Source organism: Theropithecus gelada, chromosome 3, assembly GCF_003255815.1.
Source record: "Theropithecus gelada isolate Dixy chromosome 3, Tgel_1.0, whole genome shotgun sequence".
NCBI lineage: Eukaryota > Metazoa > Chordata > Mammalia > Primates > Cercopithecidae > Theropithecus > Theropithecus gelada.
This window is the reverse complement of record NC_037670.1, coordinates 20763697-20790531: the sequence shown is the minus strand read 5'-3', so window position 1 is coordinate 20790531 and position 26835 is coordinate 20763697. Positions and strand designations below refer to the sequence as shown.

The window sequence follows — 26835 nt, the reverse complement described above, 5'->3', positions numbered from 1 at the left end:
CACCTGGCGCACAGCAGGAGACTCTTTCACAGTTCTGGTCCTGTTATTCCTTCAGGGCTCCCCAAAGATCTCTAGATAAAATGCAAAGCCCTTAACCAAGTTGGCAAGCCCTTCCCCATGGGCACCTTGTTTACCCCTCTAGTCTCATCTTATTCTAAAGCCCCCTGCTCTCCTGCCCCCACCCTACCAGCCCAAATCTACACTCCAGCCCCTGCGTTTCTTACAGGTCTCTGGATGCTTCACTGTCTTGTGCTGGTGGGACTTTGTCTACGCTGTTCCCTAGCAGAGGCCACCAGGAGCCAGCACCCCTCCATCTCACCTTGCTAAATTCAGCTAAGATTCTATTTCTGCAGAAAGACTTTGTCCTGCGTCTCCCCATCTCAGGGTGTGTGTTGCGTTAGATATCCCTTCTGAGTTACCCATGGTATGCTCTCTGTCTGGCTCTTGCCTTGACCTATTCTAATTAGTTGGTCTTCTTCAAAATGAAAGAAGCAGATCATAGGCACACATGGGGAAAATGCACTGACCAAGAGTCCTCAAGGCGACTGCCCAGAGGAAAATAACCAAGGCATCAAGAAGCACAGCTGAGATTCTCAACAATCCGGAGGCACTTATGCTTTCCGCCTGGCTCTTGCCTTGACCTATTGTAGCTAGTTGCCTGTTTTCTTGCCTGGGCCGGATCTTGAACTTGAGCTTGCCAGGTCAGGGGCCATGTCTGTCTGTCTGATTGCTGACCCTAGGGCTTTATCTGGTGCTCAGTTTGTCCAGTGAATGAGGGAGTGAGAGAGTGAGTGAGTGAGCCGAGAGTGAGTCTAGCAGAGAAAGTCGGGCCCTGGTGATAATGTAGATGGCTGGTGTGGTGGCCATTCACCCTGTATCAGTGTGGGCTTCAGCCACAGGAAAGAAGCACCTGTCCCTGGGCTTCAGCAGGGGCTCATACATGCAATGGGTGCCTGGGGAGAGGGAGCAGATGGTGTGTGGCAGCTGGCCTCCTGGGGTGGAGGTGGAGGGGCCCACAATAGGAGAGGAGTTGCTCGAGCCCCCTAGGCCTTACCCTCAACTGCACACACAGCCATCGGGGGTCGCGGGGCAGAGCCCACGTCTGCCAGCAGGATTGGGCAGCACCCAGCACGTTCTGTCTTGACTTGGGCAGCAAGGTGGGGATGGAAACGGACACGGGGAACCAGGCCTTGAGCCCTCTGTCTTTCTCCACAGCTTTGTCAACATGCCCCCTCCAAGGCCCAGATCTGGGGCTTTGGGGGCCCTTTTGGAATCAAAGTGAGCTCTAAACACTTGGGGCAGCAGCATAGGAGCCCAGAAGGCAGGCTGAGGGGCATGGGGCAGCAGCTCCTCCAAGAGGCCCTGCCACAGGGGCATCAGGACCAGCTGGGAGGAGGCTTCGGGGTCGCTCCCTTGGGGTCTGCATCTTATCATCACACCAGACCCCTGAGGAGTGCGGATCGCTTGTCAGACACACATACACCCTCCCAGCTCTGCTTGAGGATGCGGGAACCCACTTACGTGGGCATCCAAGACATCCCGCATGCCCGGGACCAGCAGACCAAGCTCAGCTTTGTCAGAGTTTCGCTCAGCACCTTTAGTTTTAGCCACACAGTATTATAGCCCGGGAGCTAAGTTTTGATTTCGTGAAGGCCTTCAGAGGTAGAAGATGCCCGGAAGGGGTGTGTGTGTGCTTTTGGCACTGTGAGATGTTCTCTCTCGACTTGGAAGACAGCAAGAACAAGCACAGCAATTTGCTCCCCCAAGGTTCTCCCGTGTTTTGAAGGTACCTGAAGCTTATTGATCTGCTCACGGTTGCCAGGCCATTAAAAAAGGATATTCCTTTCTTTGCATGGATACTTCCGGGTTCTTGGCAATCGGTGATACTTCATTTGACTCCCAGAGGCAGCTTTAAAAGCCAATGGTAGCTACAAACGATTAGGTACTCTTATGATGCAACGAAATGAATACCTATATATTTTTTTATGACTCAGATTCTGGGATAACTTCTGCTACTCACTTGATTGTGGGACCTGGAACACGGTCCTTACATTGTCTACGTCTCAGTTTCCTTGTTTGTCTAACAGATTAAAAAATATTAACCATTCCGACTTTTCAGCGCTTTTATGAAGAGGTAGCAAGAGAGTAGAGTTGTAAGTGACTTGGAAATTTTAAATGCAAAATACAAAGGCCAGTCCCCACAAAACTCAGCAGCCCAGGTGAGGTCATTGCTCCTGAGACATTTTTATGAGATTACGCGAGAGAGGCACAAAACAGCTCAGTGTAAATAAAACTTTCTCGGTTATTTATGTCTCAGGCGCCTGGTGTGTCTTTATGGAGGTTTTTAAAATGAGGGGACTGTAAACAGATCATTGCTTATGGTGGCCAGTGTTTTCTTCTTTGAGGTAATGGATGATTCATCGAGTATAGTTTTATGATTCGATTTTATGATTCCAAAGTAAGACTTGTAGATCAGCGTAACACTTTACCTTAAGCATTTTTTAATAGAAGAAAATGTGACAGAGATGACAAATTCCTGTAGGTAGGCACGTTTCTCCTGGGGCCAAAGGCGCTCCTGCAGTGGAAAAAGTGTTGCTATTAATAATCAATGACCCTGAGCCTCATGGTGAATCTCTTCATGTTCTTTCTCTTGATGCAGCTTATAACAGGTCTTGTTGCTTCCTCTGGTTTTTCTAGAATGCCAGCAGTTACTCTGCAGAGATGACGGAGCCCAAGTCGGTGTGTGTCTCGGTGGATGAGGTGGTGTCCAGCAGCATGGAGACCGCTGAGACGGACCTGCTGAATGGGCATCTGAAAAAAGTAGATAACAACCTCACCGAAGCCCAGCGCTTCTCCTCCTTGCCTCGGAGGGCAGCTGTGAACATTGAATTCAGGGACCTTTCCTACTCGGTTCCTGAAGGACCCTGGTGGAGGAAGAAAGGTAGGGAGGGCGGCTGTTTTGTGTATCAAGCTGGGAGGAGCCTCTGAAGGAGGCAACACATTGTTTGGGCAAAACTGGGGTCTGGAAGTTGGAAGGCTGAGCTTCTCTTCCCGACGCTGTCACTGCGGTGGTCAATTTATTCTATTGCTTTCTGGCTGAATTTTCCTCACCTATAAAATGAACAGGTTGGATTTGGTGATCTCAAAGTTCGTGGGGCTCTGAAATTCTGCGATGTCATTATGGAGAATTTCACAAAGATTGATGGGTGTCAAAGTGTGCTTGTTTCTGGCACATGCTCAGAGAGTCCTCTTTTGTGGATGCTGTTCATGTCCATCTTTCAAGATGGAACTGTTTTTGAACCACCCAGAGGAAAATGGGAGACAGGTGCCCCCTCCCAAGCGTGAAGTGTTAAAAAGTGGCCAGCGACCTAGACTGACCTCTCCAGAGACCCATCTTGAAAGGATTCTTTTGTGGGTGGTCGTGGTGGGCTAGAAAGAAAACTAAACTGTTGAAATGAGCTGTATACATAAAAATAGAAAAAGCAGAGAGGATGGAGCTCAGCTCAGGAGGTGTCTGGAATGCCACAAAATGCAGGAGTTTGCCACCAGCTTGTTGCATGTTACAGGGAATTGATGAGTGGTAGTTTGAGTTTTCTCAGCAATCTTTCCTGGCTCTAGAGTTTCAGGGTCTGTGGAGTTAATGCCACCCTGGGTTGGTGTGTTTTTTTCCAGCCTGATCTGTTTCTTCTTGTGGAATTTATCCTTTATCTCCTTCTGCTCCATGCACCCATTGTCTGCTCCTAAGTGGATCAGACAGGTGAGTTGGGGGAGCTGACAGGCAGAGGACGCGTCAGACTTCATCAAGAAACCGTGGTCCCTAGTTTCTACTGAATCATGGAAAGCAACTTGAAAATCTGGGAGGACTTTGGAACAATACAAATATTCCAGGTACCCCTGGAATATTCTAATATTTTAGGACTTTGAACTTAAAACTGGATTCAGCCCTTCTTTCATTTTGAAGAAGACCAACCAAGACTCACAGTTTAAATTTTTAGTTGTCTTTCTTCTTTTCCTTATTATCTTCTTTTTGTTTTTCTACCCTCTTGAAGCTAAGTCTTTGAGACCCTTGGCACTGGCAGTCCTGTCTTCATTGCATTCACAATTTTAGAGCTTTGACAGACTGGTCCCTGGGACCTGCAAGCCCAGTTGGTGGCTGGGTAACTCTATGTCTATGTTTGCACAACCAGAAACAGATTCAGTACCTTCTCAACAGACAACGGTATATAGCATTGTGATGCAATACTTGCATTTTCAGAGCATGCCAGCCTGTTCTGTTAAGAAAGCAGCTCTGTGGCAGGCTCAGATGTGGGCCCACTCTTTTGATCCTGTTGAAATTTCAGCATAGGATTCTAGCCTTCTCCTTCTTCCTTTTTATAGGAAAATGTATCAAGAAACCAGGACACCATGTCATGTTTTGGCTTCATTTGTCCATATAGACAAATTGTGGCAAAGCAGTGAGCAACATAGAGTGATTCCTGTCCGTCTGTTATGTGTGGCCTTGGAAGTGTTGTCATGATGGTAGAAAATGCTGGGAACGGTGTCTTGTAAAGTGAAGATGGGCTGTAATGCAGAAATGTAGACATCTGAAACCTGGTGGCATCTGGGCTTGAAATGTCTTGGCATAAGCCTGGCACACAGCTGTAGCCAGTGTTTGCAAGTGAAGAGTATCACTCCCCTACCCAGTGTGTTTGTCCGTTTTCATACTGCTATAAAGAACTACCTGAGACTGGGTCATTTTTAAAGAAAGGAGGTTTAATTGACTCACAGTTCTGCATGGCTGGGGAGGGCTCAGGAAACAATCATGGTAGAAGGTGAAGGGGAAGCAAGGCATGTCTTACATGGTGGCATGAGAGAGAGAGAGAGAGAGAGCAAAAGAACCCACACACATTTAGATAATTAGATCATGAGAACTCCCTCACTATCATGAGAACAGCATGGGGGAAACCGCCCCCATGATCCAATCACCTCTCACCCAGTCCCTCCCTTGACACGTGGGGATTACAGTTCAAGATGAGATTTGGGTGGGGACACAGAGCCAAACCACATCACCCAGTATGTGACTCGTCACCCCTATATTCTCTAAGTGTTTAAACTGATCACATGAATCATCACAGTTAGCCAGCTGGTAATGGCTCTTAGTGAGGGAGGAGCCCCAACTGTCCATTCTAAGAAGCGCAGCCTGGGTGGGGTGGCCACCAGATAGAGACTTGCCCTACAGTAACCTTGTGGGCTCAGGCAGGGGAAGAGCCCAAAATGGGCTCCCAAGGGACCTGCCCATGAGTCAGAAATGGGTGGAGCCAGAGGGGTTGACAGACAGGATGTATCTGGTGTGTTCCAGCTGCTGGTTTCTTTGGGGGTGGGGGCCAAGGGTAGTTTTGCTGTCTGGCTTCCTCCCCACTGCCCTCCCCAGCCACAGCAGCACCTGTGTCTGTCTTCCCTCTCCCTGCTCCTCCTCCCCTGCATGCCCCATCCTTTCCTTTTTTCCTGGTGCCTGCAATTCGGAGTCTAGATGGTTTATCACTCCAGCACACAGAATAGAAAGGAAACTGAGGCAACGGTGGTTAAGGGACTTGCCCATGCTCCTGGGCTCGAGAGGGGCAGGCCTGGGATGAAGGCAGCAATTTCCAGCTCTGTGCACTCCGACACGGTGGCCACGCCTTGCCTAGCACAGGGCCTTATGGGGTGCCAGGGTCCATGCAGCCAGAAAGGAAGCAGAGCTCTTCCTGGAGACTCTGGTGCCCACAGGGTTTCCTGCTGTTGGTGGTTTGATTGCCATTGCTGAAGAGTTTTTCCTGCCAAAGGGTGCTAGCTGCAGAAGCCCTCTCTGTGCCCACTGTTCTCCCAACACCAGCCTGCTCTTGGGTGCTGCATCCAGTTGGCTCCAACTTGGGTACCGTATTTCCCCAACTAAAAGCCAGGACAATCAATAACAATGCGCATTCAATGTGGATCTTGTGTTGGGGCTGCAGGAGGAGCTGCATCTCTCTGGACCTCACCCACACGGGTCGCCACTCTCCTGGTCGGCCTCTGCGCCTGTTGGTCCTCCAAGTCGGCCTCTTTTGTTCCTCCCATAGATGGGTTCCTCCCTCTCCTGTTTTTGTCCCTCTGATTGCTGGCGGTGGTCTCAGTCCCAGCCACACTTAGGTTAGGCCGAGAAGTCAGAGCCCAGCCTTGCTCTGCATTTCTCTCTTCTCACGGTGGCGGAGTTTGTATTTGGCATCATCTCTGTGCGACCCCAAGTGTGACGCTGGGTCAGGGGCTACTTCTCTGACTGCTCTCAGTGTATTCATTTTGCTGTCTGTATCAAGTCCATTGTTTTCACCTTTTAAAAATTCAGTTTGATGCATTGAGTGAATTGTAATGATCACGCTAAGGCTGGATGTCCTGGCATTGCTGGGGAGGTGTCTCCGAAGATGAGAAGTGAAGGAGTTTTGAAAGCACCTGGTTCTGGCCTGGTGCGGTGGCTCACGCCTGTAATCCCAGCACTTTGGGAGGCCTAGGCAGGTGGACCACAAGGTCAGGAGTTCGAGACCAGCCTCGCCAACATGGTGAAACCCTGTCTCTAGCAAAAATACAAAAAAAAATAGCCAGGCATGGTGGCAGGCACCTGTAATCCCAGCTACTCGGGAGGCTGAGGCAAGAGAATTGTTTGAACACGGGAGGTGGAGGTTGCAGTGAGCTGGGATCGGGCCATTGCACTCCAGCCTGGGGGACAGAGTAAGACTCCGTCTCAAAAAAAAAAGAAAGAAAGTGCCTGGTCCCATGCTTCACAGTAGGGCAAAGGAAACAGGATCTCAGGCACAGAGCTGATTCTCTCAAAGGCAGAGCCAGGGCTGTTCTGACTCACAGTCCAAGTTCCTTCCCATTACAAAGACACTGGACCACTCCAGTTGTTTCCAGGAAAGACTTTTTCTCACGTGATTTCACCCAAAACATGGTGCTGCGATACAAACTCAACATAGAATGCCATAGCAAAGTTGGGCATTGTGACCAGAATAACTTCATGAAGTCCTACATAATTATTTTAAAGAAGGTGAACTTTACAATTCTTACAAGAAAGGCCATGCAGGAAACAGTAGCGGTATTTTAAAGAAGGAGATGCCAGGCACTGATTCTTTAAAATTTTTGAGCTTGACGATTACTAAGCATTGAATATGGCATTTTAACAAAACATCTTGTATTTTCAATTGTAGTTACATTTTCACCATATGATTAATGATGTCTTTGGAGGGAAAACTAGATCATATAATAGATTCCTAGCAAAGAACGTAATTGTGAGAGGAACTATTCTCAGGAGAGAGGAGTACACCCCAAGGATAATTTCCCCGGCTTCGGATACAGTAATTACTCTCCCTCAAGGAATTCACTCACGTAGCTTGTGCCAATGGGACAAATGGCTTGGAACAATACCATCTTTGGTGTTGTCACACAAACTGTGTTGGGGACAGATCAGAGTGATCTGGTTTAGCTGTTCGTCCTCACCCTTAGCGGCCTTTGCTTCCTACAGAGTAGACACTATGCTGAGAATATTTAGGAATGTGGTTAAGAGCAAATTCACAGAATAAAATTCTTCTTAGGTAAAGATGACGGGGATGAACAGATCTTATTGTAAGCTGCTTTCAGAGCCCATTCACACAAGGGTCTCATTTTATTAGGGTGTGACTGGCCACAACGAACAAATGGAATGCTTGGGTACTTGTACACTGCCCATCTCCCAGGAGATCCCGGCGGTTTCCAGGCATAGTTGACTGAATGAGAGCCGTTCTTCAATCCACTTGGCTCATGGGGCTGATTCAGGAAGGATCTGCGTATTCTCCCTGTGGAAAACTGTGACATGAGGCTCAGAGATGTGACCAACGTCATAGGACTGGGGAGGAAGGAACTCAGAACCAGGTCTGTGTGATTTCAGGCCAAAAAGGAGCATAGCAAGTGCTTAGCCCTGACGTGGGCAGAAGACTGGACAACCAAGGCACAGCTGTGCCCAGCCCCATGTTATGAAATGGTTTGGGGTTGTCTTGGCTGTAAACTGGCCTTTTAATTGGCCTGCTTGGATGTCAGTGGCCATTGGCCCTTTACAGGGATTTCCTGTCCCTCTGGAGAGGCTCCAGCTTCCCTCTCCTCACCAGGAAGGGGAGGTTGATGTGCATGGCGTGCTTTCTCTCCAACAGGTGAAGCGATTCTCAGAAATCAAATTCACCTCCTAAGATTACCTGGAGGCGAAGTTCAGGTTGAGAACAAACGTAGCCATACCTGGGGCTTTAGAGCATTTTCTTTCCTATCTGCAGTCAGGCCGTGGCCTCCACATGGTGATGCTCTGATGGAACGCCATGTCACCTCATGCTTTGAAACCCAACCCTCCAGCCTCATCCTTGCCAAAAACCAGAAGGGGTTAAATATTCTGGGCAGCACCAAGTCAGATTATCTGTATTGGTTTGCTCCTAAGCATTTGGACACCTTTCTCAAATTCAGGGTTGCTTTCTCATAATTTCCATAGCCATTTCACAAGGCCTGTAATGACGGACCATCTAAAGTGCATGGAAGGCACCATTAATAACTCCTTTCAGGAATTCCATTAAGGGAAGACTGGATTCCGACCAAGTGCTGGTGACTTGATCCAACCTGCTAGAACAGGGAGGGGAGGCAGCCCAGTGAAAGGCAGAGTGTGGAGATCCTGTCGCTAGGGGGTTTCAGAGGGGCAGGTCCTCAGGCTGAAGGGGGATTGATAGTTCCCTAGCATAAGTGAGTTACTTTGGTGCTTCTTCGAGGCTGTTATGCTAAGGTGGGCTTTCTTGTGGGTCCACAGGACATTTCTTTCAGTCCTTCACCTTTATTGGAGGCTACAGCTGATTCCTGGTGCAGTGTGGTGGCCCCAGGCCACTTGCAGGGATGGCTTGCTTGAGGCTGTGGCATTGACAAAGAGGAGCCGAATGCCTGAGTCTGCCTTGGGGAATTCAGAGGACTGGAAAAACCCTTCTTTTCCCTGCTGCGGCCAGTTCCTAGGTTCTTAGTGGTGCCCGGGGTGGGTAGGCGGGCTGCCACTCAGGCCCTGAGGGGTAGCATTCCTTTGGTGATGAGGTCTTCCGGCAGAGTTCTGACCCCTCTGCCTTACAGGGTCCCAAAGAGGTTTTGAAAAAATGTTGAGAATGGACCAGCTCTCACAGCAGATTCATATGAGATGAATGTTTAGCCACTATGTGCAAGACCAAAGGGGTTTGCTACTTTCTTGAACAGGTTTCACATCCAAGGGGCCTAGATGCTCCCCTCCAGCCCACACATTCTCTCCCTATGAGCATGTTGCATGGGAAACCAAACCCTCACCAGCTGGGAGCCGGGATCTGGGTGTGTGACTCCTTAGTGTGGCATTGTTAGCTGTGGCAGCCTCCCTGGACAAGGCTCGGATGGCTCTGCCAACATTGGCCTTGGGGTCTCCTTTTCTCTTTGCCACCTTTGGATTGGCAGGTTCTTTATTTGGACATGTTAATACTTTGTCATTTTCCCAGAGAGTGCTCGTATTCTTGAACCATCTGGCCCCTTCAGTGCGACTCTGTAGGACTGTGCTCTGCTCCGTGGGGGTTGGTGTCACTGTTTAACTGTTGAAGGATGTTCTTACCACGATCATTTTCACCTGCATGGTGGGTGCCCCCCTGCCTTCCTCTACTGCCTTGAATAGGCTTGTATCTTGAAAAGTTCACATTCTCAAATGGAGGCCCTCCCTATAAACCAGAACCTAATCCACCAGTCCAAGAAATAACCAAAGGTGACATTTTGCTGAACACGACACCGTTTCTTTTGTTTATAAATTGGCAGGAAAGAAATGTTTAGAACCATACACCTGCTCTTTCTGAGTTCAGTTCTAGAATCAACAGATTAGCGATGAACAAAGAAAGCCATGTGGGTCAGATTAAATATATCTTGAAGGACTAAACGGTAAAACTAGGGATTTGTCATGGAGGTGCATTCTCCATCAAACTCACGTGGATGAAGTTCTGACACCTGCATGGGAAAGCTTACTCTCAAATAAAATGTCCCCAGTGCCGACTGTTTTTGCTCACGTTGTGAGAAAAGGCAACAAGATGGGTTTTCCGTCATGAGCGGTGGCGAGTGGGCCTGCAGGGATCCAGTCTGACCTGCAGCCAAGAGTTTTACTTCCCACTTTGTCAGCTGTGTGCTGTTTTGTCACCTCCGTGCTCTGTGGGGTAAATGGCACTTGGTGTCAAAAGCAAGACACACCAGGGTGACTTCAGGGCTGTGATTACATCCAGCTGAGACCTATATTTAGAGTCCGAATCTTGGAGCCAAAAGGAGTTGTGCTGCTGTAGCCCGCCCTCCTGCCCCATGGAGGGAGTCTTCTCGCACCATTCCTGACAAGGGACAGCCAGCTTCTGTCTGAGCACTTCCAGCAACCAGGAACTGACACCTCCCAGGCAGCCGGGCTATGTTTGCACAACTCTCATTCTTAGAAAATGCTTCTGTCTGTTGAGCTGAAATCTGTATCTGGGCAATGTTCATTTGTGGATCCAGGTTCTGTTTTCTGAAACTCTGCAGATCAAGTTAATCTTGGTCTTGAAATGAGCTCACAAATGAAGGGGAAAAGCCCAGCCAAGTACAGAACAATAACCAAATACATTACAATCCAGGGCTACCTCAAGAGGAGGAAATAAGAAGTACATGGCCCTTGCAGGAAATGAGATCAGAGTCCTGCTTCGGGAGGTGGGCATCACAGCAGCATCCGCAGGGGGCAGGGCAGCGGGTAGGTGTCCCTGCTGGAAGGTTCTTGCTGTCTATAAACTGATAGGGATGGAACTTGCTGGAAGGGCAGCACCTGAGTCACGTTCTTTCTGTTTCTTTTACTGTTATAAGGCAACTTGGTGCCTTCCAACCAAAAAAGTCCCCCTCTCTGATATCTCAACTGCCTATCTTGAAAGTGAACCTTTTGGCAGGAGTTTTATGGGATTTCTCAGTTGTTATTTCTCTTCTCCCACAGGTTTGGGAGAAGGTGTTTTTTGTTTTTGTTTTTTTTTTTTTTTTGAGACGGAGTCTCGCGCTGTGTCACCCAGGCTGGAGTGCAGTGGCGCGATCTCGGCTCACTGCAAGCTCCGCCTCCCAGGTTCAGGCCATTCTCCTGCCTCAGCCTCCGAGTAGCTGGGACTACAGGCGCCCGCCACCACGCCCGGCTAGTTTTTTTTGTATTTTTAGTAGAGACGGGGTTTCACCATGTTAGCCAGGATGGTCTCGATCTCCTGACCTCGTGATCCGCCCGCCTCGGCCTCCCAAAGTGCTGGGATTACAGGCTTGAGCCACCGCGCCCAGCCGTGTTTTTTGTTTTTATTTTTATTTATTTATTTTTAGATAACTGGTGTTTACTGAGCAAATCGTGTTTGCTTTATTTGGCGATTTGTCTCATTAAGTCTTAGGGGAGCGGCATGGGACACACATCAGTATGAGCATCTTCTCCAGAAGGGAAGGAGGGTGGTACGGGGACAAGGGCCTGCCCAGGACCGCTGGCAGGTAGGCGGCAGGTCCAGCACTGGACTTAACACCTGGGGTCCCAACTCCCTGCCTCTATAAGCGCCACTGAGAACTCATCTCTCGCAATCGCTCAGACCCAGGTAATAAAATGAGCTGTGTTGAGTTTTCCTTACCCAGGACATAAACCCCAAAGCCTGCTGACAATGAAGGGCTACAAAAGGCCTCCTGGGGGACGTGTTTCGGGAATTCTTTCATAGATGCAGGTATGGGGGCATCTTTGGCCTCTGTCCTTTGTCCCGAGCTCCCCGCACCTGGCTGGGGGCTGCACTGGACACCTCTGCCCACCCTGGCCCTGGGGTTATCAGGCCACCTGGCCTCCACCCAGACGTTCCCTCCCAGGGCGGGATTCATCCTGGCCCGTGGTGATGTTCTGCCCACTGAGTGGCAGCTCTGACGCAGGCTCTCCATACTGAGTAAAAGCCCGTCCTTTCACTGGCTGGTGCAGATGCTGACTCTGCAGGCCTGTGGACGCAGGGCGACGTTCGCGCCCTTGCCGGAGCTCAACGCCCGGGAGAAAACAGCGCTGCCGGAGCCCCCTAGTTCGCGCAGGTGCGGGCGGGGAGGGTGCGCGCCGCCGCGCGTGCGCAGTGTCCGCCCGTCCGCCGCCGCCGCCGCCCGCGCCGGGGTTACTCCCGGTCAACGCTCGCTAGTAACCTCCGCGGCTGAGCGGCGGCGCTCCGCGCGATTGGCTGCCGGCGCCGGGCGCTGTTGCCAAGCGGGAGGAGGCAGCTGCAGCCCTGAGCAGGGGTCGCAGCCTCCCTGGGACAGGGGCGGCCCCATGCCTAGGGAATCACCCGGGCAGTGCAAATCCCAGCGCCCCGCACGTCCTCGTGTTCCCCTCCCTGGGTCCAGGAACACCGGGCCAGGAAGCCCGAGAGCCCTGGTAGTACGAAGAGTCGCCAGTGTGGATCTGAGGGTGAGGTGTTGCCACCCGGGACGGCCTGCGGTCCCTTCAGGCTTGAGCAGTGACTGGGAGACCCCGGGAATGGAAATGACGCGCAAATGCTGGTGTGGCGTCCGCAGGGGAACGGCCCGCCGGTGTGTGGGGTCTGCGCCTCTGTGGCTTCAGCAGCGTCGGGGAACTGCGGGAATCTTCCAGACTCTTGTTTAAATCAGAGAGGTCTGTCCGCGAAAAGAGTCAAACTAAAACATTTAAAGAGATTTATCCTGAGTGATCATGACCCGTGACACAGCCTCAGGAGATCCTGAGAACACGTGCCCAAAAGGGTTGGAAACAGCTTGGTTTCATGCTTTTAGGGAGAGGTGAGGCAGTGATCAGTACTTTAAGATGTACATTGGTTCCGTCCAGAAAGGTGGGACAGCCCAAAGGGGGCCTTCCAGGTTATAGGTACATTTAAAATTTTTTCTAATTGGTTATTATCGATAGAAAGGGATGTCTGGATTACCATGCGGGGCTGTGGGGACCTAGGTTGTATCATGCGGATGAGGCCTTCAGGCAGCAGGCTTGAGAGAGAACAGACCGTAAATACTTCATATCAGACTTAAGGTGTGTGTTGATGTTAATGTTATAGGGTATGATAAGGCATGTCGGACGGACCCCCACTTCCTGTCATGTCCTGAAGCAGTCTTTCAGGTGAAATTTTAGAGTGCCATGGCCAAGGAGGGAGTCTATCCCCGTGGTTGCAGGGGATGGTTGCCTTTGAATTTTATTTTTGATTTACAGGTCTTCAGGTGGCACAATTTTCCTAGGAGACAGGTGATTTTTGATTCCTTATAAAACGTGCTGGTTTTGGTTTCAGCTGACAGTGTAGGGTGGAGCTGTAAGGGAGCCAGGGCCTCCTGGGGTGGGGTGGGCTCCAAGCATGTCTGAGGCTTCTCTGGGGTCAGCACTGAAAAATGGCCAGGATGGGGTTTGGAACCTTGGAATTGCCCTTGGGAATCTGCAGCGTTGGCTCCGCTAAGCCGGCTGGAATCCGGAGATCATGCTGCAAGGTCACGCTTCCCGGCTGCCTGACGAGTCACTTCCACCCTGGGCAGGTTAGAGGCCAGGACAGATCACAGCTGAACTTTACGGCGTGTTTTCCAGGGCATCTATTATAGTTTTTTGTGTGTGAACCCGTAAGTGTGATAACAGACATCATTTCCACCAGCTGTACTCTATTTGAGTAACTGGAAGGCCTGGGGCCACCTGGGTGGATTCAGAGGTGCCACGCTTTGCTGTCTCTGGAGACCAGGGCATTCTCTAGACACCCAGTGGGACTAGTTCCCTCGGGCATAATTTAGGTGTTTTGTGAAATGTTAAACATCGTCTTGCAGATGCTTTGCTCAACCTTTTGGGCTCCTGACCAAATGCAAAGAGACCCAAGGGCTTGCTTTTCCTTGCAGTCTTGGGTTTTCGTTGCCTGCTTGCTTATTGGATTTTGTGGCTGTGGAGCTCGCATTTCTGTAAGCCCATATAGAAATTACAGTTTCCAAGCCAAAACCCACTAAGCCAATGGGTGGACACAGGAAACCAGAGATGGTAGTGGATGAAAATCTTTGCAACAAGAAGGAAGGTACATCTACGATAACTATGGTGTTACAGTAAGGATGTGTGTCACTAACATGAGAATGGACTCTACACAAAAGTCTGTTGAAAAAGGGAAGAGCCCTTTCACTAAGTTTCATATTTATCAGCGCTCACGTTAGGAGTTACAGCAGAAGCTGCAGGTTTCCTGTTTCTGAAGATCTGCAAATGAGTTTGTCCAGAAAATGGCTGTGTCCTGAATGGTGTGAGCAGGAGGCCATCCAGCCTTGTGCCTCTAGGCCTCCTCCCCTTCAGTTGTCATAAATGTGCTACATGCCCTGGCCCAAACCCAGCAGCCTTTCTCTGAATTTCATCTGGTTTAGAGAGGAAAATGGGCAGCGCCAATTTGTCACCTTCTGTCTTCCCAGGGGCGTTCTGTGCTTCTTGAGAACTATCCCTCAATCTCTGAGTTGGCTAAGTCTCTAGAATATGAATTTCAAAGAACAGCCTGGCCAGCAGGGCTCCCTGGGAGCCCTTTTTCTCTCCCAGTTTCGCGTCTCTGCAGCCACTCCCCATGGGCTAGCCAGGCTGAACTGCCTGTCATTCTAGCATTTGTGCTTTCTTTGGGACACACCCTCTACCAAGAACCCACCTCATCTCCCCAGGCTAGGGGAAGCCTTCCTTCATTCACCCTTTCCCCTGTGGCCAGGAGAGTCTTTCCTGGTTATGATCGTGCTCCTCTGCTCCTATGATCATGGCTTTATGGCGCTCACCGTGGGATTTTGTGCTTCTCTTCTGAGCTTCCAAAGTTACCCCTGCATCTCAGCTGCCCAGCCAGCACCTGGCTGAGAGCTGGCGTGCAAATGAATGAATGGAATCACAAAAAGCTAAATCACAGTAGAAGAGCATATACTTTTACCCTTAAAGACAGCTTGGTAGAGAGAAGTAGAGAGGAAAAACAACAGCCTTGAGATGCTGGGCTGTTTTGATCTTCCCTTACTATGTCAAACCCATGAGCCACCTCTGACTAAGCTTCATGCAGTTGGTTTCTGAGGGCTGTTTCTTTGGCCTCACTTACAGCACCGTGGATGGGTGGAGGGGCGGTTGGGGAATGGTAAGAGCCTGGATTCTGGGTCAAGCAGCCTGCTCTTGAATACCAGGTCCGCCTCTTCTTAACCATGTGACCCTGGGCCTCAGTTTTTTCATCTACAGAAAGGGCTGTTCCGAGTACCAAACTCAGAGGATTGGAGTGAGGAATAGCAGAGGTCATCACTACAGCCAGGGCTGGCACCCAGTAGTGCTCAAGGTATTTTAATGTTACAGGTCAAATTTTGCTAAAAATTGTTTTTTTGTGTTCTTGGTTTCATGAAGCCAAATACTTCTCCTTCTAATAATAATAGTATTAGCTTGGTATTTATTAGTCTGTGAGCAGTAACTTACTCTGTCTTTGCAGCAACCCTGCAGTCAGGTTTTCTCCCCATTCCCTTTGAGGGAGGAAGATGCTGTGGCCAGGAGCAGTGAGGGCCTTTGCCCGGGCAGCACGGAAAGTGCCGTCTCTTACACAAAATGGGGATTTCAAGTCTCAACACCCTGAGCTTTCTGCTTTTTCCCAAGATGGGCTACATGCTCGCTGGAGTTGTCCTCATAGGGAATTTTTGTATGGTTCCTTTTCTGAGACTTCTCCTGGTTTCTTACTCATGGCTCATATTATGACTAAGTTCAGACATGTTAAATCCCTCTATCTTGAGACTTGTGTACTTGCGTGTACAAGACAGGTAACAGTCTTATTATTTCTGAGAGCTCTCTCAAGTACTTTCAGATCGCTGGATGACAAGCTTTGCATCTTTGAACTATTTATATTTCAGTTTCTACATTTGTGAGTTACTGGATGGAAATTTCCACCATTGAAACAAAGCTTGGCAAGCAACGTTACACTTCAGAATTTGGCTCATTGGCAAGGTTGATGCAGGTTATCTTAGGAGGATGTGAGATGTTATCAGCTCCTGTGTGTTTTAGTCTTGTGGCTAGATGGTCATGACTGAAAATTGAGGATGTCGTGCCCACTGCTCTGGTTTTCAGCTCGTGGCAGGGAGAGGTGGCAGCAGCGCTGGGGTTGGTGGGAGCCACTGTCTCACACCCATTGGCAGGGTGTGAACGTTGTTCTTGGATTTGCAAATATTTACTGTAAATCCATTAATGTTGTAGCTTTATAGAAAATGCACTTACTCTCCTTTGCGGTAATACTAAATTAATATGTAACAAGGAGGTTAAGATGAATTGAACTATATGTGAAGCTTAGTTAAAATTTTCTTTCTCCCCCTATTTATTTCAATAAAATGATTCCAGGTGTAGCACTTTTTAGCAAAATGCCCTCGGTAAAGGAGGAGGCAGTATAGGACAGAGCTTGGGAATGTGGGCTCCACGGTAAGAGAGTCTGGGTTCAGAACTGGCTCCACCACCCACTAGCAGGGCAACTGGTGACTTATGCCTCCTGTAAAAAGGAAATATTAATAATAAAAATATCCACCTTATTAGATCAAATAGCTTGATACCTGTGAAGCACTGTGACCAGCATGTGGCACTTAATAAACCATGGCTACCCTTCTTATATGTGATGTAATAAAATCATAATATCTTAGAATCACTAAGATGGATCAAAGCCTTTTAGTTCTCATTCTAAATGTTAAGTGTGGCTTGATACCTTAGGCTTTAGAAATGAAAGGGAAAGAGCAAGGATTTAGTTGGTGGCCACTGTTGACTTAGCGTTTCCTAGACGCCGGGCAGTGTGCTCAGAGCCTCACACCTCCATGCTCCCATGAGCCTCACTGCTGCCCTTTGAGAGGGGAGGGGCGAGGGGAGGTGGAGGAGCCTTGTCCGGGGTCACAGGGCTATAAGTAGCAGAGCTAAGAGGTGACCCAGGTAGCTGCTTCTAGAGCCCCACACTGGTTCTCTGGCTGGGCTACATCTTGCCTTTGTGTGTCTTTGGGTGACCCATGCTCCTAGAGCCAGCTTCCGGTTGGGGCCGAAGACCTTCCGGGGCCTGGCCTCTGACTAATACGATGGCCTCTGCTCATCTGCTCTGTGTCACAGAAGCTCACACCACTTGGGTGATGAGCCTTTGTCATGTGGCCTCTTCAGAATCAGCGAGCTGGGCAAGGGGCCGAAGATCCAGAAGGTTCCCCTTTGGTCATTTTTGGGTGTCTGGTGATTGCCAGGCTTCCAGTATCTCACCACTCAAATTGGAGCCCCAGAAAAGGATCATGATGTCATTTCATCCCCTGGGCCGTGGTTGTGGGAGCCCATGGTGCCTTCTGCAGGGCCCTGGAGAACACTGTGTGTGCTCATCTTGGGACAGGCAGGAGAGGAGGGCAGGTGGCAGGATGAGGGCGCCTGCGGCCTCCAGGTCACACAGTGTTATGCCAGGCCATGGTGCCTGCCATGCTGGGTCTTCAATAGCCACACGAGGTGTTGCTTCTGTGTTATCAGCGAGGAAACCGTGGCCTGGAGACAGGTGGACGATGAGTTCAAGTTCCTGCTGCCAACAGGTGGACCCTAGGACCAAGCCTAACCCAACTGACTCCTGGCTCCTCCTGTTTGCTCTTCGAGATCATATGAAACAGCCAGTGACTGCCTAGGGCCATAGTCCTTTTCCGTGAACTTGAAACATTAAAATGTTTACTGTCTTCACACTTATGGCTTAAAGTCATTTGTGTTTTCTTCGAGACAGAGTCTTGCTTTGTCACCCAATCTGGAGTGCAGTGGCGCGATCTCAGCTCACTGCAACCTCCGCCTCATGGATTCAAGTGGTTCTCCTGCCTCAGCTTCCCACGTAGCTGGGATTACAGGCACCCACCACACCCAGCTAATTTTTGTGTTTTTAATAGAGACGGGGTTTTGCCATGTTGGCCAGGCCGGTCTCAAATTCCTGACCTCAGGTTATCCACCCACCTTGGCCTCCCCAAAAGCTGGGATTACAGGCGTGAGCCACAGCACCCAGCCAAAAAATTAATTTTAGTGAGAATGAAGCCGCGCTGTTGAAAAGTCTGATGAGCTTTAGAGATTGTCTAACGGTGGAGACTACCAGCCAGTTCTCATGGCCTGGACCAGATTAAGCCCTATTGTCTGTCTTCTGGGAGAGTAAATGGCATGACCAGCACGGGCCACGCTTGGTCACACCCACCAGATGTGCATTCCTGCACCACCCAGGGGACCGAGGGCACTCAGGTGGGGACTTAGGAGGGAATTCAGGGCGTGGGCAGACCCTCTGAAGGACTTCAGGAGGCTTGGGATCTGGAATGGACACTCTAGCCTGACGGTCCGCAGTCCTGGTGAACAGCATGTTGGTCTCCGGGAGTCTTATCCTTCTGACTGTCACAGACACGTAGTGAGAGCACTGGCCACGTCCAGATGTGACTGCCTCCTGGGATTCTGATGGAGATGACCCTGGCTGGGCCGCCAGCTTTCAGCGTCCATTTATCATAAAAACCAAGTGCACAGTGGAGATGCTTTTTTCCTGGTGACATCTGTGAGCTCACCGTAAATGGAAAGGGGGAAATGCATCAGAGTGTATTTCTGTGGGGAGTTTAAAAATCCACAGGGCAGTCATCCCAGCAGTTTGGGAGGCTGAAGCGCGTGAATTACTTGAGGTCGGGAGTTCGAGACTAGCCTGGCCAACATGGTGAAACCCCATCTCTACTAAAAATACAAAAATTAGCTGGGCGTGATGGTGCATGCCTGTAATTCCAGCTACTCAGGAGGCCGAGGCACGAGAATCACTTGAACCCGAGAGGCAGAGGTTGCAGTGAGCTGAGATCGCACCCCTGCACTCACAGCCTGGGCAACAGAGTGAGACCCTGTCTCAAAAAAAAAAAAAAAAAAAAAAAAAAACCAATCCATAGGGTGTTTTTAATTTCATACTGTTTCCTAAGAGATTCTCTTGTATTAAAAATGCCCTGCTGGGTGCAATAGCTCACACCTGTAATCCCAGCACTTTGTGGGGCTGAGGCAGGAGGATTTCTTGAGGGCAGGAGGTTGAGACCAGCCTGGGCATCAGAGACCCTATCTCTATTTAAAAAAAAAAATAGCCAGGCATGGTGCATGCCTGTGGCCCCAGTTACTTGAGAGGCTGACGTGGGAGGATCACTTGAAGCCAGGAGGTTGAGGCTGCAGTGAGTCATTATCACGTGACTGCACTCCAGCCTGGACAACAGGGCAAGACCCTGTCTCAAAAAAAAAAAAAAAAAAAAAAAAAAACTCCCCGTGGTGTTTTTGGTTACTTGTTTTACAGACATGCTTGCCACTGAAAGCACAAAATAATGAAATCCCTTTCTAAAGCACATGGGGCCAGCCACAAAGTAGACTCCAGTGCATTTTATTTTAAGCAAAGTTACAAAGCACGTGCAGTTCTTACTACTGTATTTTGATTTTCTGAGTTTCCTTTAGGAAATATTGGCTTTTTAAAAAGACTATACAGTGGGCCTGGCACAGTGGCTCAGGCCTATAATCCCAGTGCTTTGGGAGGCCAAGGCAGGAGGACTGCTTGAGCCCAGGAGTCCAAGACCAGCCTCAGCAACATAGCGAGATGCTGTCTCTACAGAAAATAAGATTAGCAGAGCATAGCAGTGTGCACCTGTAGTTCCAGGCACTGAGGAGGCTGAGCAGGGAGGATTGCTTGAGCCTAGGAGTTCAAGGCTACAGTGATCTATGATAGCACTGCTGCATACTCCAGTCTGGGTGACAGCAGAGACCCTGTCCCTAAAAACAAAACAAAACAAAAACTCAAACTGTACAATGAGAGAGGAGGAGGGAGCTGTATTATAGGTGTGTGGTATCTGGAACCAAGCGGTGACGCTGAGGAGGGCGGAAGGAGCATGATGAGAGGTGGCCGGGTGACTTGGCTGCTGGAGAACACTGGCTGTTAGGGGACATTCATTCTGCTCTGGCTCTTGTGTTATTTCACGCTTTCCACATCCCAGGCCTTTAGAGCAGACCATGAACCGGCGCAGTGACCCAGAGTTCTTTGTTGTGATTTTTAGTTTTTGTGCCTTCAGAGGCTGAAGTGCAATGAGGCAATCAAGCGAGCTCCACCGTGGCCCTGAGGGCTTGTGAAAATGCCAGTGGCTGGGCCACACCCCCGGGGGTCTGAGTGAGCAGGTTTGGGGCAGGCAGGGTTCCGTGTCTAATAAGTACGGGGTGATGCTGCTGTTGCTGGTCCAGGGATCCCACTTTGAGAACTGCTGAATTAGAGTAAAGAGGAGTTGATGGCCACGTGGCAGCCACCCTGAGCCCTGGGAAAGCTGGAGTAAGAGGTGGCATCATCCACATTTGCACTGCAGGCAGGAGTGAGGGGCCTGCTCTCCCACAGTCAGGCGGCCTCAGCATCTCACCACTCCCAGGCCTTCAAAGTCAGCTTTCCCTGTGAACCTGGGTGGTCAGACAGAGATGCAGACAGCAGGGCCAGGTGGAGTCTCACGAGTCGCACTATGAATTTGGGGAGCCCGTCGGCCCCTTTCCTCTGCAGGGATGGGAGTAAAAGCTCATGTCCTCCAGGGTACCTCCTCGGGGACGGTGGACTGTTGCACACCAGGGAACAGGGCAGAAGTGCCTGGATTCAGCAATTTATATTATTATTTAAGAGGTGCAGATTTTATTTTTATCTTAATCTGTTTCACAGAACCGAATTTTAATACCGCGCGTGTGTGTGTGTGTGTGTGTGTGTTGGTTTGCAATATCACCTGGGTGGGATAAAGAAGATTAGGTTTCTTTCTGCTTATTTGTAAAACCTGTTTAAGCTGCAGTACGATTGTCATGATCTCCATCATCATCTGATTTATCCCCCAGCCAGTTCCTCTGTAAATTCTGCAAAGACAGTAGTTGCTGAGGGGCCGCAATAGAGGATGGGCGTGAGAGTGGAGAGGTGTCTGTTGCAGGATTCCTGGGGCCCTGTCCAGACAGCGGTGATGGAGAGAAGCAAAGAGAAGTGCAGTTCTATCTAACCTAGCAATTTTCTTTCCTCTTCTGTAAACCCTCTTTATCTTTGGCTTACAAAAAAAAATTCTTTTAAATTGCTTCCCTCTTGGTAAAACATCACTGTAAGTGACAAAATTATTTGCAGAGACTGGAAAGTGAGGTTAGTTGCGGGTGGAGAGGGCATCCTAGGAGTGGACATGGGGGCTCACAGGGATTCAGAAGGGGCATCCAGACCCCAAACTTCTCTTGTCCACTCCCAGTGCAAGGTTCTGACAAGAGCCTGCCTGAGCCCGTCTCTCAGTATTTAATAACACTCGATCCTAACAGCAGAAGGTCGTCCATTTCCACTGTCCTCTGTGCCAGCTCTCAGGACCAGATTAGAAACGCAGTTAACACAGCCATTGCCTTGCCAATATAAATTGATAAAGCTATAAGACCTCAAAAGCTGCTTCTCTTCTGCACTGCATTTCCTACAGTCTAATTTAGAGTTTTGTCTTACTTTGCAATCCCCACTCTTTTTTTTGGTGAAGAAATTGAGCTTTTCCTCATCTAAAATGATGGCAGATTTTAGTTGCAAGGATCACAATTCGTGAATTTTAAAAATTACACCTGGAACAGGGACATGGCGGTGGTGGTCTGAGAATGAGCTGGGAGGTGCGAAACCTTGTCACTGACACTCAAGGACAGGACTGTTTCATGACATCCATTTCCTAGCCACAAAAAGCTTGGGAAACACTTAGAGCTGACAGTGACCTTCCCTGTGGGAGAGGCATACCCACAAAGGGAACGACCGTAGGCAGATGAAATCCCCAGCTTGCTGATGGAACCTGAGCTTCAGAGAGGGCTGTTGATGTGGCTGGAGCCATCCCTGGAGGGGGTGAGTTGAAACCACAAGTGAGAACTCGATGTGGGAATCCACCACCTGCTGAGAGTGACCCCCAGGAAGAGGACCTCCTTCCCTAGTCATGTCCCAGCTCTGCCCCTACACGTTCCACGGGCTCGGGCCTGCAGTGGGAGCTGAGTGTCTGGAGTGAAGAGTGGTGTTTGCCAGACCTTGTGTTCCCTGGGCTGCCTCAGGGGGCTTCTCCAGTGACTCTAGACACCCCACGCTTTGTACCAGGGAGTGAATAGGGTGATGTGAACTTCTGAATCCGAGGACTTCTGAAAAGCCACAGAGGGAAGAACCAAAGAAAACAGGATTTACTTGGAAGGACGAGCCTCTCCACTGGCTCGCATATAGGTCTAATCTATAAGGAACCTGTTGGGATGTGGGTTTTGTAGTTACAAAAATTATTCGGGAACCAGAGAATTACGTTCTTCTCCAACTGGTTTAGGCGTTCAGTCCAGATACAAGGATTATGAAATTTAAAAAAGCAGCATCTAAAGCCCAGCTTAACCCCAAACAACATCTTAACCCCAGTGAAGCGTTCTTGGAGGGTGGGTGCTGTCGTTGTTTTTGGAAGATGGGTGCAGCCACACATCCTGCAATCCAGCATAGACGTGATGGCCTCTCTGGCCAACCACGGGGACAGGAAGAAGAAGGACAGAGGGCACAGGAGAGATAGGACTGAGCTGGGTTCCCATGTGGTGTGAGGGAGGCAGGGGATGGCCCAGAAGGCTGGCTCTGCAAACATTAGTGGCATCAGAAACAGAGAAGAGAGCCCAGCTCACAGCCGAGATGAGACCAGGAGAATTGGGGCAGTATTTCCTTATCTATTCCTGAGATCCACCCTTTCTGAAAATCATCTGCACAGCTAAGCATCTTGGTGCAACTCTGACGAGGAGGGGTGGGGCACCAGGCAGCAGAAAGTGCTGACTCAGCAGCACAAGACCACATGGCCGGCTTCCTTTCTCCCTCGGAATGGCCTGGAATTCGATCAAGAACAGCAGCCCCGGGAGCATCCTAGAGAGGTGGGGGCAGGCAGGGGACACAGAGAGGGAGGGAGTGGTGACTCCGGGCAGGTGGCAAGAGCCAGCTGATGAGTACGGGGAGGGAGGTCTCTTCTCCACCCATCCACACTGACATCTGGGGAACTCATTTAAGCTACAGATGCCAGCTTTTGGATTTGCAGAACGGGGCAGTGCCTGAATTTGCCATCAAAACATTTAGAAGAATAAATGCACCAGTTTTTACAGAGGCTGTAGACATAAAGCCATTTCTCAAGAGGAATGATAGTTGTTATTGGATACAGGATAGCTTTGAAAAGGAGAGATGATGGAGATATTTGTCACTCTTTAAGATACTGGCAAAACAATAATGCTGTTCTAATAATTTACCTGTTAATAAATATTTTCATAAAATAATCTCAGTCCATGTGCAAAAATAATAAATAATGCTGCTTTGCTCTGATGGCTAAGAGAAAGAAATTCTCAGTTCCAGTTTTTCCTCACTGACGTAAAGGGATGGAATATCATTCCATGAGCTTTTAAGTTTCTTCATCATTTTACCTTTCAGGAAGTAACAAATGTAATTTCAAGATAGAATGGCATATGTGTATATATATGAATATGTATGTATTTATGCTTCTATACATAAAGGCATACATGTGTGATTATATTTTAATAAGACCACTTTTTAAGTCAGGAAAAGACCTTAAAGATTCATATAGTCCATGTTCCACATTTTATAGATTAGAAACCTAAGGCCCAGGCTGAGATTTTTTAGTTTAAAATAAACCAGTTTTTGAGATTAAATTCTGGTACTGCCACATCTAAATTGGAATCTTCTATGCCTGTTTTTATTTTGTTCTGAGCAAGAAGGTTTGATTCCATCATCAATTAAAAAGTCTCAGGTAACCAGACTGAGATAAGTTTTTAAAAGGAAAAAAAAATCCCACAATTAAAATGAAGCCACAAGACTAGAATTTGACTGCGATTTTAAAACTCTTCTAAAGAAACTTTGTTTTACTTCAAGTTAGACGTGACTGTGTAAGGTAAGATATATGAACTATTATAGACTTCCGAGAAACAATTTCTAGCTGATCCTCTGTTTCTCGGTGAGTTTGTGTCTTTCTCTGAGGAATTTTCAGGATAAAGATATTTGCAATTCTTTTTTCTATTTTCATTCTGGGGAAAAAGCATCTTTTCTTCATTCAGCAAACTTTTATTATCTGTTATAAGCAAAGTATTTTTGCTCCATCTTCAGGAGGAAAAGGTAAAGAGAACATGTCCCTCAATGAGTTTATAATTGACAGGGACACAAGGAGCCCTCACTATCGGGCAGGGGTTCTCTAAGACAGTGAATAATGCCCAGAGAAGGGTTGTAGGAATTGGAGGAGAGTTGAGAATCTCTGGAGAAATCACCAGCTTTGGGAAAGGCCACAAGGAGGGGCAGAACCCGGGAGCACAAATGCAGTTGGTGGAGAACTGAGTGGGTGTGGTGTTTAGAATTTAGGTAACGGGAGAGTATGGTGAGGGGCAGTGTTGGAAATAGACTTTCTGGGAAGCATTTGGGTGCAGATCTTGGACTAGAATGGTGACTACGATGTAGTGGGTTGATGGTGACCCTCCAAAATGGTACGTACATGTCCCAACTCTCAGAACCTGTAAGTGTGACCTTATTCAGGAAAAGGGTCTTTTCAGATAGAGGTGATCAAGTTAAGGCTCTCCAGATGGGGCCACCCTGGATTAGGATGGATTCAAAATCCAAGGACATGTTCTTACAAGAGGAGAAGAGGAGAAAAAGTCACAGGGATGCAGGAGAGAGGAGACAGAGACATGTAGAGGAGACAGCCCCATGAAGATGGAGGCAGCTGTTGGAGTGACACAGCCACAGTCCATGGACGCCTGGGGCCAGCAAGAGCTGGGAGACGCAAGGAAGGACCCTCCCCTGGAGCCTCCAGAGGGCGTGTGGCCCTGCAGACACCTTGATTTCGAACTTCTGCCCCCCAGAATGGTGAGACAGCACATTTTGTGGTATTTTCTTGTGGCAACCTGAGGCCACTAATATTATACAAAAGAAAAGGAAGCAAAGATGGGCATGAGAGAGCAACATTTTGAAAAAGAAAAGTGGTAGGAAGCATAGAGAGGAGGATAAAGAAGATTAGGTTTCTTTCTGCTTATTTGTAAAACCTGTTTAAGCTGCAGTAAGATTGTCATGATCTCCATCATCATCTGATTTATCCCCCAGCCAGTTCCTCTGTAAAATCTGGAAAGACAGTAGTTGCTGAGGGGCTGCAATAGAGGATGGGCGTGAGAGTGGAGAGGTGTCTGTTGCAGGATTCCTGGGGCCCTGTCCAGACAGCGGTGGTGGAGAGAAGCGAAGAGAAGTGCAGTTCTATCTAACCTAGATAACCCTGGAGCAAGGAAGACTGTGAGACACCACCTGTGGGGGTGCAGGGGCAGCTGCCACAGATGTCGTTTGGCTTCATGAAGCTGAGTTGAAGATGGGCACCCTCCGTGGCCCAGCACTTTCACTTCGACCTGAATACAGCACTCTCAGCAGCACTGTTTATAACAAGACTGGATACGACCCAAATGTTCATTGAAAGAAGAGTGAATAAGCCGGGCAGGTGCGGTGGCTCACGCCTGTAATCCCAGAACTTTAGGAGGCTGAAGCAGGTGAATTGTTTGAGCCCAGGAGTTCGCGAGCAGCCTGGGCAACATGGCGAAACCCTCTGCCTCTACAAAATAAAAAACATTAAAAAATTTTTTAAGAACCACCTGGGCGTGGTGGTGCAACCTGTAGTCCCAGCTACTTGGGAGGCTGAGGGAGGATTTTTTGAGCGAGGGAGATTGAGGTTGCAGTGAGCCATGATTATACCACTGCACTCTGGCCTGGGTGACAGAGCGAGGCCCGTCTCAAAAATAAAAAAATGGAAAAAAGAAAAGTGAAGAAACAAACTGTGATGGGTCCCACAGTGGAATATTACAGAGCCCAGAAAATGAATGAAGCACAATTACAGGCACCAACAAGAACAGATCTAATGGACAAGATAATGTGGAGAGAGAAAAAGCAATTCCTAGAACACATGCCATGTGATGCCATTTCTAAAAACTTCAAAGCATTCAGAAGTCACCAAAATTGTTAAAGGATAAATATGAATGTGGTGCAAGATAGAGAAAAACAAGGATATAATACCATTCAAGAGAGTGGAGACATCTGGTGAAGGCCGGGGACTGGGATGAGGGAGGGGCACCGGGCCTGGGGAGCGTTGCTGAGATTTGCTGAGATGACCGCTTGGCTGGCTTGTGGGCACATTTATTTTTCATTGATTTATTCATTTGTTTTTCTTCCTCGCATCTCACAAGCAAGTGATCTGCACAGAGAGTAAGTGTCATGTTGTGTGTGGACTCTGGAGCCAGACCACTCAGTTTAGGTTGTTTCTGGTCAGTTTCAATTCTGCTTACTAGCTATGGTTCTTGGGGAAGGTTATTTTAGGTTTCTGGTGCCTCAATTTTCTCATCTGGGTGTATTGAAATATGGACCTTGCAGGGTTCTGGTGAGAATTAACTGAGTTATGTATTGAGAATTAAGTGAGTTAATGTATGCGAAAGCTTAGAATCGTGCCTGAGGCATAGTGGATCAATATAAGCATCAGCTATTGTCATCATCAGCATCATCATTTTGTAAATGTAAGGCAGTTTGAAATCAAAAAAGTAAAAAGACGGTATGGAGCTGTAAAGAAGTGAGAGGGAGGGCCAGGCACGGTGGCTCACGCCTGTAATCCTGGCACTTTGGGAGGCTGAGGCAGGCAGATCACCAGGTCAGGAGTTTGAGACCAGCCTGGCCAGCATGATGAAACCCCATCTCTACTGAAAATACAAAAATTAGCCAGGCATGGTGGTGCACACCTGTAGTTCCAGCTACTTGGGAGGCTGAGGCAGGAGAATCACTTGAACCTGGGAGGTGGAGGTTGCAGTGAGCCGAG

General features: G+C 48.8%; 1 protein-coding gene across 5 annotated transcripts in view; it reads left to right on the top strand.

Moving 5' to 3' along the window:
• Positions 1-26835, top strand: part of ABCG1 (ATP binding cassette subfamily G member 1) — an 81161-nt gene that overhangs the window by 6908 nt on the left and 47418 nt on the right. For all 5 annotated transcript variants that reach the window (XM_025378975.1, XM_025378972.1, XM_025378970.1 and 2 more), the window contains exon 2: positions 2698-2941. In XM_025378975.1, coding sequence (XP_025234760.1) covers positions 2698-2941 — 244 coding nt within the window. The remainder of the gene's footprint in view (positions 1-2697; positions 2942-26835) is intronic.